Consider the following 19427-nt stretch of genomic DNA (forward strand, 5'->3'; position numbering starts at 1 on the left):
TCTGGACCTGTGAGATCCACACAAATATTAATTATAAAACTATTCCAAACTGTAAACCAATAACACGTCTCTGGACCTGTGAGATCCACACAAATATTAATTATAAAGCTATTCCAAACTGTAAACCAATAACACGTCTCTGGACCTGTGAGATCCACACAAATATTAATTATAAAACTATTCCAAACTGTAAACCAATAACACGTCTCTGGACCTGTGAGATCCACACAAATATTAATTAAAACTATTCCAAACTGTAAACCAATAACACGTCTCTGGACCTGTGAGATCCACACAAACACGTCTCTGGACCTGTGAGATCCACACAAATATTAATTATAAAACTATTCCAAGCTGTAAACCAATAACATGTCTCTGGACCTGTGAGATCCACACAAATATTAATTAAAACTATTCCAAACTGTAAACCAATAACACGTCTCTGGACCTGTGAGATCCACACAAACACGTCTCTGGACCTGTGAGATCCACACAAATATTAATTATAAAACTATTCCAAGCTGTAAACCAATAACATGTCTCTGGACCTGTGAGATCCACACAAATATTAATTATAAAACTATTCCAAGCTGTAAACCAATAACACGTCTCTGGACTAACCCAGCTATGCCCCCTTTCTCAGGAAGCACACTACGACACCCAGCTTGACTCCCTTTCTGAGGAAGCACACTATGACTCACCCAGCTTGGCCCCCTTCCTGGGGAAGCACACTACGACTCACCCAGCTTGGCCCCCTTCCTGAGGAAGCACACTTCAACTCACCCAGCTTGGCCCCCTTTCTAAGGAAGCAGACTTCAACTCACCCAGCTTGGTCCCCTTTCTAAGGAAGCAGACTTCAAGTCACCCAGCTTGGCCCCCTTTCTAAGGAAGCACACTTCAACTCACCCAGCTTGGCCCCCTTTCTAAGGAAGCACACTACAACTCACCCAGCTTGGCACCCTTCCTGAGGAAGCAGACAATGACGGCGGTGTTCTTGCAGCCAATGGCGCGGTCGAGGGGCCGCATGCCGCTGACGTCCACGTGCTCAATGAGTGCCCCCTGGTCGATGAGGAACTGAACGACCTGCGCATCCCCGTAGAATGCCGCCAGGTGCAGTGGAGTCCGGCCACTCTTGTCCACATGGTGGACGTCCGAGCCTCGGTCCAGCAGTGACTGGACAATGGCCAGGTGACCCTTGAGACAGCCCCAGCACAGAGCGGTCAGCCCCTCCTTGTCCTCTTCATCCAAGCTGGCCGCTGAGAGACGACAACAAATGGTAATTAGATTAAATATTACGGGTACCTGTATTAAATACACACCTGTGCTTAATAGAGGTGGCTGTAATTTCATTAGTCATCTACCAGTCTGACCAAAGGGGACTAGATTACAAGTTCATCTGTCTGTCTCACATATAGTGTCCTTGGACAGTTTTTTGCATAATTCCTCAAGATATTGAGCTGACATTTTGTATATCAATTTATCATGTACTGTTATAGATCAGTTTCGACTTTCATGACGATTTATCCATTTTTGAAAGAGTTATGGCCCTTGAAGTTAGGAGATACCGCAAAGTTTTTGGTCCTGGTAGGAGACCTGTACTGCTTTAGCAGTATTCTCTGAATGCTTGGTCTATATTAGACTATTTAGGAAAATAAAAATGTGGCCACTATAAATAAATAAAAAAGTTAATCCTTAAACAAACTGGGAAAACTGTCTTGACAATTTTATTATAAAGTTAACCCTTTAAAAAAAAAATTAAATTGAAAAAGGTTAAACTGTAACAAATTGGAAAAACTGTCTTGACAGTTTTGTTATAAAGTTAAGCATTTTTGAAAAAAATAAAAAAAATAAAATAAAAAAAAATAAAGAAAGAAAAGTTAACCCTTTTATTATAAAGTAAAGTTTGTTTTATTTAACGACGCCACTAGAGCACACTGATTTTTGATCTCATCATCGGCTATTGGACATCAAACATATGGTCATTCTGACACTGGTTTTTTAGAGGAAACCCGCTGTCGCCACATAGGCTACCATATATTGCCGTGTATTAGCCGACTTTTGAAGTCTAGAAATACTTTCCAAAAGAAGAGAGTCGGCTTATACATGGAGGCAACAAATTGGTTCATAAAATTCCGATCGAAAACACTCCCGACCCTGACTTACAAATTTTGATCAGACCCTTAGAACCTTTCACAGCTTATGTAACAATAATCTGTGCACAATATAAATAATACACCCCGTCATGCAATATTATGTAGTTTTTTGTTCTTGAATGCATTAATAGTTTGATGAATAATAATAAAAATTACTTGTTTTATTATCATTTCAATGGTAAAAACGTGTTCCGCCATCTTTGTTTGACACCTCTGTCTATATCATTTTGTAAGCTCTTATTTGATTGGATTACACAATTTTGTGTAAACAACAGCCATGGACCACAGAATCATTTTTCTGTGTGGAGGGTAAAACAGGGATTAAACATGCCTTAATGAGTTTATTATTTGCTGTCCAGTGAATAATTTAATTACTTATGTGCAATGATATGTTGTTACAGATTGAATTGTTTATTTTCCTGTTATGATTTATCGGTGCTAAATTATTTTTGCACGGCATGGAAGACGTTAGCATTGCGATGACGATTACCGTGTCTGTAATAATTAAAGGGGAAAAAAATAAAGTAAAAAAGAAAAGCACAAGTCTATTTGTCGACAGTATTATTGAAATCAATACAATATACAACTGGACAAAAGATGACTTCGGCTTATACACGAGGCCGATGATTTTCTACTTGATATTTAGGGTCAAACTAAGAGGTCGGCTTATACAAGGAGTCGGCTAATACACGACAATATACAGTACTCTTTTTACGACTGGCAGCAAGGGATCTTTTATTTGCGCTTCCCACAGGCAGGATAGCACAAATCATGGCCTTTGTTGAACCAGTTATGGATCACTGGTCGGTGCAAGTGGTTTACACCTACCCACTGAGCCTTGCGGAGCACTCACTCAGGGTTAGGAGTCGGTATCTGGATTAAAAATCCCATGCCTCGACTGGGATCCGAACCCAGTACCTACCAGCCTGTAGATCGATGGCCTAACCACAACGCCACCGAGGCCGGTACCTTTTATTATAAAGTTAAGCATTTAAAAAAAAAAAAAAAAAAAACCCCAAAACAACAAATTATTAAAAAACAAATTGAAATTAAAATCAAACCCTTTAACAACAAACAGCAGCACTTTTATCATAAAGTTAATCCTTTTGAAATTTAAGATTTTTTTTTTTTTTTTAAATAAAAAAAAAAATAATAATTAAAACAAGTAAACCTTTTAACAAGCCGGTCTGGGATCGATCCCCGTCAGTGGGCCCATTGGGTTATTTGTCGCTCCAGCCAGTGCACCAAGGCCATGGTATGTGTTATCCTGTGTGGGATGGTGCATATAAAATATCCCTTGCTGTTAATCGAAAAGAGTAGCCCATCAAGTGGCGACAGCGGGTTTCCTCTCTCAATATCTGTGGGGTCCTTAACCATATATCCGATGCCATATAACCGTAAATAAAATGTGTTGTGTGTGTCGTTAAATAAAACATTTCCTTCTTTTAACAAGCAGCATCATTATCACTTACTTTTGAGCAGCAACATCTCGAGGACGCCAATGTGACCCTCGCTGGCGGCGATCATGAGCGGCGTGCGGCCATATTTGTCCGTCTGCTCAATGGCTGCCCCAGTGTTCAGCAGCATGTCTGCGACCTCCCAGCGCCCCGACTTGACGGCGCACAGCAGCGGGGTGAAGGAACGGCTGTTACTGACGTGCACCTCCACCTCCTCATCTAGCAGGTACTGAACAACGTCTTTACGCCCGTGCAGACACGCAGCCGTCAGAGCTGGCAGTAAAAAAAAATATATACATTAAAAGTTATTATTATTAATTTTTGTGCGTTGTAATCTTCAAAAATTAAAGTTTATAATGAACAAAAATGTGTTTATATTTTTTTTAGGTTAATTTTTTTAATTTAAAGTGAGAGACCTTAGCTTATAAATTCTACACCATATTTTTTAACTATTAGAGCCATTTTTGATCATTAAAATCACACATTTCTTATACAGTAATTTGTCCCATCCTCCAACAAAACTGACCATTTATGATGGACAAAATTTAAAAAAAAAAAAAAATATATATATATATATATATAGTGAAACCTTTCTTAAGCGGTCACACAAGGGAGTATATAAAAGTGGCTGCTTAAGACAGGTGGCCGCCGAGTACAGGTTGCCACATATATAGTCTTTAAAACATTTCTTGTTGTTTCTTGCTAATCAACGGATGTGTGCTTCACGGTTGACTATAAATCAACTTTTGACATGTCGTCTCCTTCACAAATAATGCAAATTTTTGGAATGTATTAAATTAACGTTCTCAACAAGTTTGTTTTCTTTTTCCATTTAATTATTTAATTCCTACTTCATGCGGTGTATTGTCATAGTAAGTGAACCTACAAGTGTCAAGTGTAGCCTGCCCAGAGTCATACATTCTTGATACACAGTTGAGATGTCGGGACTGAATGGATACTAGCTAGTATTCCTGAAGGTATGAAGATCAGTTATTTGCTGCACCTTATCGCTGCTGTTGAAATATCCCTTTTATATAAGAGTAAAACTTTACTGTGACCACTTAATACAAGTATTTTAGCGATTTGGGATCCAATTTAGGTGACAGCCGCTTAAGGCAGGTGACCACCAAGTACAGGTTTGACTGTATATACGTTAATTTTTTAAAATTTAAATGAGAGACCTTAGTTTATAACCTTTACACCATAGTTTCACTATTTGATACATTTGTTATCATTAATATCACACATTACTTATAGTCTGTCCCATCCTCATACAAAAAGTTTTTTGTAAATAATTTCAGTAATCCTAAAAGTGAGAGAGCCTAGTTTCGAAACACTGTGGCATGCTTCCACTATTTGACCAGACTGTCGACCAGGTTTAAACCTCTGTGACCCTGCCTTTAATTAAGAGAGAACAATTTTTCAACACTGGTACCTGTTTATTGGAACATCACTAGTTTAGCTTCATTAGCGACTATACAAGTATGTGTCCTGCCTTCAGTTAAAAGTGAACTATTTTAAAGACTGGTACCTGTTTCTCCGAGTAGACTGTCGACCATGTTTAAACCAGCACCTCCTTGAACATGCATCAAGTATTCACAGATCTGAAACAGAAATTAAATGTTTCATTTTTACATTACTATAGAGAATACTAAACGAGTTCCCATGTGAGACTGTTTATACTACATCGAGTATGTTTCCAATAGCACACCACTCGCTTTCAGTCAAAATATACGATTAAAAACACACAAGTTGTAATATAAATGGTCTCACACTGTAACAAGTATAGTATTTTATTTATTACACCAAAGAAAATAAATAGCACAGAATGACTTCCAAAATAACTAAACAAGACATGAAAATGCAGCGATTAAAGACTGGAAAAATTATGTCTATCAGCGTACGAGATGGGGGGACACATTGATTTATTAACCGTAGGCTACTGGATGTCAAACATTTGGTAATTTTGTTATATAATAGTCTTACAGAGGAAACACACTAACTTTTTACATTAGTAGCAAGGGATCTTTTTCTATGCACCATCCCACAGATAGAACAGCACATACCACAGTGTTTGATTTACCAGTTGTGGTGCACTGGCTGGGATGAGAAATAATTCAATGGCCCCACCGTCATGGACTGATCCTAAACTGACCACATATCAGGCAAGCTGTTCACCACTGGGCTACATCCTGACCCTCCACAATAAACAAACCAGAAGAATACTTCCACTCACATGCTTGTTTCCTGTTGCGGCCGCCGCTATGAATGCCTGCTGCATTGCCTCCCCTTTGTCAGGCTCTCCAGGCTGTGGAGTCCAGTCATACTGGAGGAGAAACGCCAGCGTGTCGAGGTAGCCATGGACAGCGGCATGCACCACCGCACACTGTCCTTGATGGTCGCATAGTGACAGCTGAAACATATACACTTTATTACACATAGTGACAGCTGAAACATATACACTTTATTACCCATAGTGACAGCTGAAACATATACACTTTATTACCCATAGTGACAGCTGAAACATATACACTTTATTACCCATAGTGACAGCTGTAACATATACACTTTATTACACATAGTGACAGCTGTAACATATACACTTTATTACCCATAGTGACAGCTGTAACATATACACTTTATTACCCATAGTGACAGCTGAAACATATACACTTTATTACCCATAGTGACAGCTGAAACATATACACTTTATTACCCATAGTGACAGCTGTAACATATACACTTTATTACACATAGTGACAGCTGAAACATATACACTTTATTACCCATAGTGACAGCTGAAACATATACACTTTATTACCCATAGTGACAACCGAAACATATACACTTTATTACCCATAGTGACAACCGAAACATATACACTTTATTACCCAGTGACAGCTGAAACATATACACTTTATTACACATACATGTAGTTACAGCTGAAACATATACACTTTATTACCCATAGTGACAGCTGAAACATATACACTTTATTACCCAGTGACAGCTGAAACATATACACTTTATTACCCATAGTGACAGCTAAAACATATACACTTTATTACCCATAGTGACAACCGAAACATATACACTTTATTACCCATAGTGACAGCTGAAACATATACACTTTATTACCCAAAGTAACAGCTGTAACATATACACTTTATTACCCATAGTGACAGCTGAAACATATACACTTTATTACACAAAGTAACAGCTGTAACATATACATTTTATTACCCATAGTGACAGCTGAAACATATACACTTTATTACCCATAGTGACAGCTGAAACATATACACTTTATTACCCAAAGTAACAGCTGTAACATATACACTTTATTACCCAAAGTAACAGCTGTAACATATACACTTTATTACCCAGTGACAGCTGAAACATATACACTTTATTACCCATAGTGACAACCGAAACATATACACTTTATTACCCATAGTGACAGCTGAAACATATACACTTTATTACCCAAAGTAACAGCTGTAACATATACACTTTATTACCCAAAGTAACAGCTGTAACATATACACTTTATTACCCATAGTGACAGCTGAAACATATACACTTTATTACCCATAGTGACAACCAAAACATATACACTTTATTACCCATAGTGACAGCTGAAACATATACACTTTATTACCCAAAGTAACAGCTGTAACATATACATTTTATTACCCATAGTGACAGCTGAAACATATACACTTTATTACCCATAGTGACAGCTGAAACATATACACTTTATTACCCAAAGTAACAGATGTAACATATACACTTTATTACCCAAAGTAACAGCTGTAACATATACACTTTATTACCCAGTGACAGCTGAAACATATACACTTTATTACCCATAGTGACAACCGAAACATATACACTTTATTACCCATAGTGACAGCTGAAACATATACACTTTATTACCCAAAGTAACAACTGTAACATATACACTTTATTACCCAAAGTAACAGCTGTAACATATACACTTTATTACCCATAGTGACAGCTGAAACATATACACTTTATTACCCATAGTGACAACTGAAACATATACACTTTATTACCCAAAGTAACAGCTGTAACATATACATTTTATTACCCATAGTGACAGCTGAAACATATAGACTTTATTACCCATAGTGACAGCTGAAACATATACACTTTATTACCCAAAGTAACAGCTGTAACATATACACTTTATTACCCAAAGTAACAGCTGTAACATATACACTTTATTACCCAAAGTAACAGCTGTAACATATACACTTTATTACCCAGTGACAGCTGAAACATATACACTTTATTACCCAGTGACAGCTGTAACATATACACTTTATTACCCAAAGTAACAGCTGTAACATATACACTTTATTACCCATAGTGACAGCTGAAACATATAAACTTTATTACCCATAGTGACAACCGAAACATATACACTTTATTACCCATAGTGACAACCGAAACATATACACTTTATTACCCATAGTGACAGCTGAAACATATACACTTTATTACCCAGTGACAGCTGAAACATATACACTTTATTACCCATAGTGACAGCTGTAACATATACACTTTATTACCCATAGTGACAGCTGTAACATATACACTTTATTACCCATAGTGACAGCTGTAACATATACGTGGAGTGGCACGCTATTGGGCCAAAGAAGGAAAATGCAAGGGTGTGTGCATTCAACTCCGTAATCCTTAAAAAATACGTGATTTTGAAGTTTAAAGTAAATAGCATGTTGACATTATGATATATGTGATTAAATTACAGTGTTTGGCAATTAGTTTCTTATGATATTTTATTATTAATGATTTTTTTTCTGCTGACGATGTGAGGTAAATTCGCCGGAAACGAGGACACGAACGATGGGTCAACTTAATTGGCGTGTAGCACAAAAACAAGTGAAAACAATTATCAAAATAAAATGTTTGCTTCTAGTTTAATAAAGAAAGAGCCAGTAATTAACTGTGTTGTTCTTTTTTATGCTATCACGTTTATACAGTGAATTAGTTAAAAATCATTGTTGTTCGTTACCATTGTTGTCCAACATGAGCACGACCTTTGTACCTCATAGTCGTTTCTTTGTTTGTTTACTTCTACACAGCTTTTATTTCTACGATTTACATTCAAACAAAGTTTTAATAAAATGGCAAAACCTAATAAGAATGACAAGCTATATTTCTAGCAGATGTAAACAAAGTTTAATTTTTAATTTTTGCGTCCATGTGAAACGAACATTTTCCCGCTCACCCCACGTGGTCAACAATCTTTACCGACTTGTCAATGGGGTATATAGACTGGAAATTTCCACAGGAAGTGACGAAATGACCTTTCACTGTTTTCAACAAAGTATAGAGGCTATAATTGTGACCTGGAAGTCATTTATTGTCCGACATCCGCTTGAAACGCAACGTGATTTGAACTTCGACTAATTGTTATTTTATATGATTTGTGTGCAACTGGATTCGATAATTGACAAAATCAGGTAAGCAAAATACACTCTTTTTATTTCTGATATGTTTTTAGTTAAAGTTATAATATGATACATTACAATTTAGCATTTTTAGCTCATTTTTGGTGGACTGCTCAGGGGAGATTTTCATTTGCACACGTGTCTCTGTGAAACGAACATTATTTAAAACTAGATTGTTAAGCGCTGGTGCATCGCTTTTTCGAGATTATTTCTTTTTAATGTAATAAAATCAAAAGCTAATTAATACAAAGTATGAAAGCTAAGTGAAACCGGCGATTATATTTATATTTCTATGCCAGCTGATGTTCGTTTCACGGACAATATTTTTGGCGCCTTTTTGTGGTCTTTTGCAACGAACGAATAAGTTTTCCTTTCTCTGTCAAAATTTACAGCGAGTTGAAATGAATAAGTTAAGCGATGTTTTGCAGGCTCTTTTTTAGCAACAGATTAAAGTCGTGTTACTAGCGAAACGGTCGTAAAATAATGACAAAAGTAAAAAATGTAATACCGGCATATTTTTCCCGCCATTTTAATGATTTTTGTGTCAACTGAAACGAACGCCATCGCCATAGTAATTTTAACGGTCTACTCTTAATGTTTTTTATTGTTAAATTGATAAAATCAAGTAACAATCTAGGTTATTTCTGATGTATATATTTGATATTTTCAAGAAACCCCCAACAGTATTGAAGTTGAATTAATTTGTGTTTGATGATGTTAGTTACATAAGACTATGAAAGCAAAATTGATTTTAGATGTTTTGTTGTCCAGTGTAACTTACAAAACTAATGTTGAGAAATGGACACTAAATTTATTGGTCTGCTATTAATTATTTTATGAACACAATAATATTCCATATTTTTGTTTTAATTAGGAATTTTTAATATTGTTATATAAATTTTATGGTAATGCAAACTGAATATTTAGTTATTGATGATGTTAGTTACAGAAGACTATGAAAGCAAAGTTGATTTTAGATGTTTTGTTGTCCAGTGTAACTTACAAAACTAATGCTAGAAATGGACACTAAATTTATTGGTCTACTATTAATTATTTTATGAACACAATAATATTCCATATTTTTGTTTTAATTAGGAATTTTTAATATTGTTATATAAATTTTATGGTAATGCAAACTGAATATTTAGTTATGGATGATGTTAGTTACAGAAGACACATTGCTGCAGAGTTGGTTCAAGTCCTATGTATCTTACATCATTAACATGTAGTTTTAAGTAATTGCAGTTTTTATTCCTGTAAATATTACTCTTGTATTTTAATTTTAGATGTTTGTACTTGCATAATATGATGTCAATAGTTTGTTTTTCTCACACTTAATTATTTAGGAATTTGTATAGTGTTGTTAGTTACACTGGACACTTTTTTCGAATACTTGTTGTGGTCTATGAATTCTACTGATAGTAAGACATTCTGATATTAGATTTAATTTTTTTTTCAAAAGACTAAGAAAATTAGGCTTGTCTAACCCGACCGACCCATGAAAATCGACCTGTCAAAATACCTTTGGGGAAGAATTATTGTATATTTAAAAAATTTGTTTAACCAGTTTCAATTTACGACCAGAAACATTAAATATACAGACATTGATATTCTAAATCGTAGAAATATTTTATTAGTTGAAAACATCTTACAATGTAGCAAACTTGGAAATGTCCCTTTAACATCAGTTTCTATTTGTTGGAAATTAGAAATTCTGTAAAATGCTATTCCTAGTAACGAGAACACAATTTTCCAGCAACAGTGGCACAAGATCTTGTGTACCGCGGTGCATGTTCGTAATACATGGTACATGCTCTTGTGAGAGGCAAAATGGGTTTTAAACTAAATCTAACGGTATGTACACAGATACCTTCACGTAAGCCAGTTGAGGCTATGGATCAATTGCCATGCTTTGGTAATCTCACAAATTTATTATAAGCGGTCATTTTGTCCGACACTAGGTACAGTTGTAAGAATGCCATCATGTTTGCTATTGTTACATTTCTTCAAGTTTGTTAATCCTATATACATAGTCCACATCTATAAAAGATCTACGTAGTCTTAGTTTTTGTGTTCCATGTTTGCTTTATTTTCCTATTTGGTTATTTTTGCAGGATTTGAGATGGGTGAGGATGAACCTTTGGAGCAAGTACTTGAGCAAGGTCAAACTTCACGTCGAAGTGTCAGAATTGCAGTGAAGAAAACTGAAACTGTTCAACATGCAGAAAATGGTATCACGTCAGCACAGAAAAAGAAAAGTAGTGCAGAGTCTTCAAGTGATTATCGGAAGAGAATAAAGGCAGACCCGGAAAGATACCGAAACCACTTGGAGTACGAAAACAATCGTGTAAAGCTATTCTTGGCCAACCTGACACCAGAAAAGAAAGGGCAGTACCAGAAAGTGACAAATGAGCGTGTGAGAAAGTGGAGGGCTGAACAGAAGGCTGTGGGAAAGAGTGTTAGCTCATATGTTGCACCAAAAACCAGAAAAGAAAAGGAGACAAAAAAAGAACAATGGAAAATGCAAAAGGCTACATGGAGGGTCAACAGATCTGAAGAACAAAAGGCAGCAGAAAAAGAAAAAAGAAGGCAGAAGTATCTTGAAAAGAAAAGAAAAAACAAAGAGGAAACTGCGGCTCTGAATGGAAAGAATGTTATCAGAGAACCATCGACACCAAACCCTGAACAGCCATGTTACGTAGATCCTCAGTGTACCCCTTCCACATCAACCCTCAGTTCTGAAAGAGAACCTACCCTTCAGTGTGTAGAATCGGTCCCAGCAACTCCTTACAAGAAGAAGAACACACTCAACAAAGCTGTCTGGCGGATGAAGAAGGCAATGCCAACTGACAAGGGGAAATTTGTGCACGTGTTTGGAACCGTGGTGGACCGTGCGACTCCACGCACTCGTCGTCTTCTTCACCAGAGATTGGGCATTGGAGCCAAATCTAGAAAACGAATAAATTTTCTCGCTTCGTCAGTGTCTTCACTCAGGGAAAGCATCCATGCGCTTAGAAAAAAAAGAAATAAGAGGGATGTCAGTGCTAAGAAAACAGTGGCACTCATGCTAAGTTTGAAGAAAAAGTACTCGTACAGAGAAAGTAAACTTTTAGGACTCAATTATAAACTCCTCCAGAAGGCAGGAAAAGCAAAGAATTTGGACGAATTAAATGTACGGAAAAAAAGAAAAGATGCACTGTCATCACAGACTGTTCAAAAGGTGGAGCAATTTTACAGGAGGAGTGACATTTCCCGTACTCAGCCAGATGCGCGGAGTGCAAAGAAAGGATCCAAGGATGAGTATCCCGTGGCAAGGAGGGTGATGGATATGTCAACGGCAGCAGCGTACGAAATGTTTAGGGCAGAAAATCATCATACAGCCATTTCAAAGACGAAATTCCGACAGCTGAGACCCAAAGATGTCTTGCCCTCAACACGCACAAGAAAACAGAACTGCCTCTGCGAGTATTGCGCTAATATTGATCTTAAACTAGAGGGCATTGGTCGCTTTGCAGCATCTCAGCGTCTGCAAGATTTGACATATAAGGACAGATACGACCTTTCCAGGTCAACTCTGTGTCCAAGAGGGGAGGATGGCGAGTACAAGATGGCATGCCTTGAAAGGAAATGTGCAGCCTGTGGGACATCTGCCATTGAAGTGAAACTACGTCCTCTACTAGAGACCCACATTGAAAATCAAGTGATTTTCTTTAAGTGGGAGAACACTACTTATGTCCACAAAGGTGTCACCAAGAAGAAGCTGACTAGGCAGAGGAAAACCCTACTGGCTCGTGATTTCGTCACAGAACTGACGGAAGAGGCAGCCAGCATATCAAAACACCTCTTCAATGCCAGATGGCAAGGAAAGCAGTATGATGCGGTCTCCAGTGACGTACCAGCAGGCTGGGTCGTCATCTGCCAGGATTTTGCAGAGAATTTTTCTTGCTGGTACCAGGATGAGGCTCAGGGAGTACACTGGGGACACGATTCGGTGACACTTCATGCCAATGTTGCCTCATACAGGTGCCCTGAAGATGACTGTGATCTGATGACGAATCATTCGTTAATTTTTGTCAGTAATGACCTGAAGCATTGCCATGATGCTGTCCATGCATTCAACTTGTCAACAATGGACATTCTAGTTAACCTTGGCGTCTCCATGAAAAAGGTTGTATATTTCTCTGATGGAGCCCCGACACAATACAAAAACAAGTCTGCCTTCTGCGACTTAGGGTATGCTTTTGAAGACTTTGGGGTTCATTGTGAACGACATTTCTTTGGGACACGGCATGGCAAGGACCATGTGACCGGGAGTTTGGCACCCTAAAGAAAGTTGTTAATCAGCGCGTCAAGGAAAGGAGAGCCGAAATTGGCACCGCTGAGCAATTTTTCTTATACTGCCGTGATCATCTGAGCAAAGAAGATGGTCACGTCCACTACAAGAGATCCTTCTTCTTCATTGAAAGTGCGGATATTAAGAGAAACCGAGAGCGGGCTAGCAACCTGAAACCTCTACCCCAGACAAGACAGCAGCACTGTCTTAAGATGGTGAAACCGTACATCATCAATAACCGTGAACGGAGCTGCTTCTGTCATGTGTGCACAGAGAGGGAGGAAGGCAGCTGCCAACATGCAGACATTACTGGCAAATGGAATATCGCCAGTTTGCTCAAACGTAGCAAGGTATGTATAATTTTTTACGCTCTGTGCACTTAACTTGTAATATTTTTTATTCCAATTAGTAAAGACAATAAATATTTGTAGGTTTTGATATTGCTTGATTCAGGGATGTAACCTTTCTCCCCTGTTTTTGGATATGGATTCACTATTTTTATTTAAACTGAGTATTACAATTGAGCTGCTTCTAAATTAAGTACATTTTGAGACACATTTTTTTAAATATCAACTGATTGTGTTTCTGTTTCCTCAGGTGACCAGGCACGATTGACAGGTGTTTAAAATCTAGTTACTAAATAGCTCCACCTTTTGTTTTCCAGCAGGATGCTGATGCAGATACGAGCCTGTCTACATGCCCTGTTGCTGAGCCAATTCCTGTCAAATCTGCAGACGACAATATCACTCCAGCAGTTGAGCTCTTTGAGAATGACGACCACCCTGAAGAGATTGGCAACCTTTCTGCCGACGATCCTGAAGATGGCCCACGACTTGTGATGGATGTTGGTGCTGCAGCCATTAAACCAACAGGGTAAAATATTCAAATCCTTGTAATACATAGTTCGAAATGAGCACTTGTCCGTTTGTCCTGACAAGTGAAAATTTGCTCGGACTAGCAATATACAGTACCTTAATGGTTGTCCAGTGGACAAGTAAAAATATTCAATGCAGTTTAATTTTTAACAATCAAAAATATGTTTCTTGTACAACACATTTATTGAGTGAAAATACTGCCAGACAAGTAGATTTCTTGATGAACTTGCACCGGACAAATGAAACATTCTACTTGTTTCTATAGCTGTTATATATTGCATTGAATTTTAATATTTTTACATTCTTTGTTTTGTTTTTTTAATTACTGTTTCCTTGGTTGATTTTCCTATGCTTCATTTTTTTGTCTGTTGTTGAAATAACAAGGAAATGCTTCTGGTTTCAGATCCTTCCCACTGGGTAGCTGGGTGAGCGTAGGATTCAACAGAAATGGCAAGAAGAATCCACTGCTGTTTTTCAATGGAACTGTAAGTTACCTAAATGGATTTACACAGCCTGGTTTTGACATTCATTTACAATTTGGTTAACCATGTGCATTTAAGAAAAATAAGTCTGTAAATTCAGCCCAGTATTTAATTAAGTAGTAAGTTTTAAGATATTAAATGTGCACTGATCACTTTATGCAAGGAAACAATTCAAAGCTTGCAATTATTGCAAGCTTAATCAAGTCCAGTTCCACATGCCCTATCCTGTGTCTGAATAGACCGATTTAAAAAATAATAATTGTTTTTGATAAATAGCTGAAATTTGTGCGTGTGGTCCAATTCAAGACATTCCAAAACATAATTGATTGATCTCTTTTAAGGTTCTTCAAACTGACAGTCATGAAGTCAAAGTACAGTTTTTGAAGAAGAGGGGCAATTATTACAGCTTTCCTGAACTTGACGACGTGTCCTGGGTTCCATCGAAAGATGTTCAGGCACTGAAGCCACCAACAATCAATGCCCGCAGCCAATACTTCTTTATCTGATTAATTAAAGAAGTGAAACTGAAATGAAACTGAAGAATGTTTCACATTTTGTTGTTATATTTCTCGATTATATTGTTCATTTTTATGGATGATGACTTTTTGGTGTCTTGTAACTTACGACATATGTGCTGCTAAACTTTGTTATTTGAAAAGCATACTTCTAGTTTTTCTTTGTATCTCTTTCTGATACAGAAACAAACACTGACGTGGGAAAAGAAGAAGCCATTTGTTAATATTGCTTTCTCAAAAAAAAGTTGAACTCTGCATATGTCGTAAGTTACGGTGTCCACAACTTTATCGCCATACTACAACATCATATGTGATTTTTTTTTTAAATCTCTCAATTACATTGAAATGAGATGCCACAACACACCAATTACATCAATATACATCTCATTAAATCAATTTATTCATTGTATTATTGGATTAAAATGTCGTCTTGTAACTTACATCGCCAACAGCATTTGCCTGATTTGACACCCTCACTACAGTCAAGTGAACCAGAAAACAACAACTTTTGCTTCAGTATTAGTTGAAAACAAGTCTTATCTAATATCTAAACTAGTTTTTTAATAAATTTAAGCACTTTTTATTTTTAATGACTTTGTCCTCATTCTTTGGCTCAGTATCGTGCCGCTCCACATACACTTTATTACCCATAGTGACAGCTGAAACATATACACTTTATTACCCATAGTGACAGCTGAAACATATACACTTTATTACCCATAGTGACAGCTGAAACATATACACTTTATTACCCATAGTGACAGCTGAAACATATACACTTTATTACCCATAGTAACAGCTGTAACATATACACTTTATTACCCAAAGTAACAGCTGAAACATATACACTTTATTACCCAGTGACAGCTGAAACATATACACTTTATTACCCATAGTGACAGCTGTAACATATACACTTTATTACCCAAAGTAACAGCTGAAACATATACACTTTATTACCCAGTGACAGCTGAAACATATAAACTTTATTACCCAAAGTAACAGCTGTAACATATCACAATTCACCCGCCCATTTTTTTAAACACAACATCTAAACAAAACAATAATCACGGGAGGGAGGGGGGGTGTCACAACTCACCCACCCGTGTTTCAAACACACATCTGTATGACCTCCTGGTTACAAAACAGTAACCGTGTGTGTGTGTGTGTGTGTTTACAACTCACCCGTCCGTGTTTCAAACACAGCATCTGTATGACCTCCTGGTTGCCCGCGACGGCTGCGTGACACACAGCTGACATGCCAGTATCAGACACGGCGTCGACGTCTGCGCCAAACTCCAGGAGCAGTGCCACCATGTCGCTGTACGCCTCACGCGCTGCCACGCACAGCACGGGGGCATTGTTGTAGAACTCTGTGCGGCAGTTCGGACTCGCACCCGACAGCAGGATCAGACGACTCACCTGCAGAAGAGGAAATAAAGAAACATATAGACGACTCACCTACAGAATAGAGGAAGTGAATGTGTGCATATAGACGAGTCACCTACAGAATAGAGGAAGTGAATGTGTACGTATAGACGACTCACCTACAGAATCGAGGAAATAAACAAATACGTGTAGATGACTCACCTACAGAATTGAGGAAATGAATGTGTACGTATAGACGACTCACCTACAGAATAGAAGAAGTGAATGTGTATGTATAGACGACTCACCTACAGAATCGAGGAAATAAACAAATACGTGTAGATGACTCACCTACAGAATAGAGGAAATGAATGTGTATGTATAGACGACTCACCTACAGAATAGAGGAAATGAATGTGTACGTATAGACGACTCACCTACAGAATAGAAGAAGTGAATGTGTACATATAGACGAGTCACCTACAGAATAGAGGAAGTGAATGTGTAGGTATAGACAACTCACCTACAGAATAGAAGAAGTGAATGTGTATATATAGACGAGTCACCTACAGAATAGAGGAAGTGAATGTGTAGGTATAGACGACTCACCTACAGAATAGAAGAAGTGAATGTGTATATATAGACGACTCACATACAGAATAGAAGAAAGGAATGTGTACGTGTATAGAGACATACGTATACAGGCTCCCGATTTTGTAAGGGGCAGGCTGATTTTTATCTGAATTAAACGAAAATGCCCGAATCTGGATTGCAATGTTTATTCACATTAGTATTACTACCAAACAGCTATATAGGGTTGCAAACGAATCGCCACACATTTTTATATATGGATTACAACTAATATTGTGGGTAGAATGATGGAAATGCATGGTAAAAAGGTTAGCACATTTTTCCCCAATATGTGTATCATTTTTGCCCAAATTTGAGGTTTTACTCCAGCACTAGGTGGCCACCTCCCTGGCTTGTACGCTTATGTATAGAGAAAACAAGTGTAAAGCCTAAAACAGATAAATGTGTTCTACTAAAACAAGTGTAAAGCCTAAAACAGATAAATGTGTTCTACTAAAACAAGTGTAAAGCCTAAAACAGATAAATGTGTTCTACTAAAACAAGTGTAAAGCCTAAAACAGATAAATGTGTTCTACTAAAACAAGTGTAAAGCCCATATTTTAACATTGGGCGACAAGACATAACACCCGTACTTTCATGTACGGTGAATAGACATAAAAACAGATAAATGTGATCTACTGAAACCCATATTTTAAGAAGACATAAAAACGTGTTCTACTAAAAGCCGTACTTTAACGTTGGTTGAGAAGACATAAAGATGTGTTCTACTAAAAGCCTTATGTTAACGTTGGGCGAGAAGACATAAAGACATGTTCTACTAAAAGCCGTACTTTAACGTTGGGTGAGAAGACATAAAGACGTGTTCTACTAAAAGCCTTATGTTAACGTTGGGTGAGAAGACATAAAGACGTGTTCTACTAAAAGCCTTAATTTAACATTGGGTGAGAAGACATAAAGACGTGTTCTACTAAAAGCCGTACATTAATGTTGGGCGAGAAGACATAAAGACGTGTTCTACTAAAAGCCTTATGTTAACGTTTGGTGAGAAGACATAAAGACGTGTTCTACTAAAAGCCGTACTTTAACGTTGGGTGAGAAGACATAAAAACGTGTTCTACTAAAAGCCGTACTTTAACGTTGGGTGAGAAGACACATAAAAACATGTTCTACTAAAAGCCGTACTTTAACGTTGGGTGAGAAGACATAAAAACGTGTTCTACTAAAAGCCGTACTTTAACGTTGGGTGAGAAGACGTTTCTCTGCGAGACGAGAGCGGCGCTCAGACTGTCGGAGCTGAGACACATCCAGAGCGCCTGCATGTCACGCGATGAGTAGCCCAGTGCTTTGCTGACCGTCTTGTAGATGTGAGCCTTCAGAATGTGGTGTCCCAGCTCAATCGTCTGATCCGGGCCCAGCGGGTAGCTCACTCGCGCCAGCCGGAACGCCATCAACGCGTGGCCATTTCTGAGAAAAACAAATGGGTTTGTTAAATATTATTTAACTATTGTATAAAATTTTAAAAGAATTGTTTTGCACTGAAACCAGCTAAGATAAAAGTATAATCGATGTTTATAAGATAATACAATACAATATTTTAAGAAAGGGAAAACACATCCTTAAATATTGTATAAACAATATATTTTTAGGTTATTAAACGAGCTTCTATTTCGTATTATGTTTTAGTCCTGAGTGAATTTATCTTTATTGTCACAAGCTTTAGCAAGTGACAATGTAAATTCAAATATCTATGTCAAAAAAATATCTTATGTCTTGAAAAACATACAGTCCAGGGACATAAATATGATATGAAATAGAAGCGAGCTTTATATCCATTTTATTACCCATAATCACTTTTTATCACTGAACCTGTTTGGTTGACATTCCAGCTGTGGCAAACAATCAACCATATGTTGTCATGTTTAAGCCAGCCAATCAGTGGCTGTAGAAGCAATGTCGTCATGTTTAAGCCAGCCAATCAGTGGCTGTAGAAGCAATGTCGTCATGTTTAAGCCAGCCAATCATTGGCTAGCTAGTAACACAGTTAGTTAGACTTTAAACGTTTTCGAAGCAGTTCAAAATTCTTATGTTTATTTTTTTTATAAGTAGTCTAACGCACTTTATTTCGGCGCCCGTTCAATTGCTCAAAATCACC

The 19427-nt window shown here is 37.4% G+C and overlaps 1 protein-coding gene across 3 annotated transcripts in view; it reads right to left on the minus strand.

Annotated features, from left to right (window-relative positions):
- LOC121385611 (protein TANC1-like) overlaps positions 1-19427 on the minus strand; it is a 175190-nt gene that overhangs the window by 13267 nt on the left and 142496 nt on the right. For all 3 annotated transcript variants that reach the window (XM_041516357.1, XM_041516356.1, XM_041516355.1), the window contains 6 exons: positions 18508-18739; positions 16502-16738; positions 5847-6023; positions 5142-5214; positions 3626-3883; positions 948-1256 (listed from right to left, as the gene is read on the minus strand). In XM_041516357.1, the coding sequence (XP_041372291.1) occupies positions 948-1256; positions 3626-3883; positions 5142-5214; positions 5847-6023; positions 16502-16738; positions 18508-18739 (1286 nt within the window). The remainder of the gene's footprint in view (positions 1-947; positions 1257-3625; positions 3884-5141; positions 5215-5846; positions 6024-16501; positions 16739-18507; positions 18740-19427) is intronic.

The sequence above is a fragment of the Gigantopelta aegis genome, chromosome 11 (assembly GCF_016097555.1).
Source record: "Gigantopelta aegis isolate Gae_Host chromosome 11, Gae_host_genome, whole genome shotgun sequence".
Taxonomy (NCBI): Eukaryota; Metazoa; Mollusca; class Gastropoda; order Neomphalida; family Peltospiridae; genus Gigantopelta; species Gigantopelta aegis.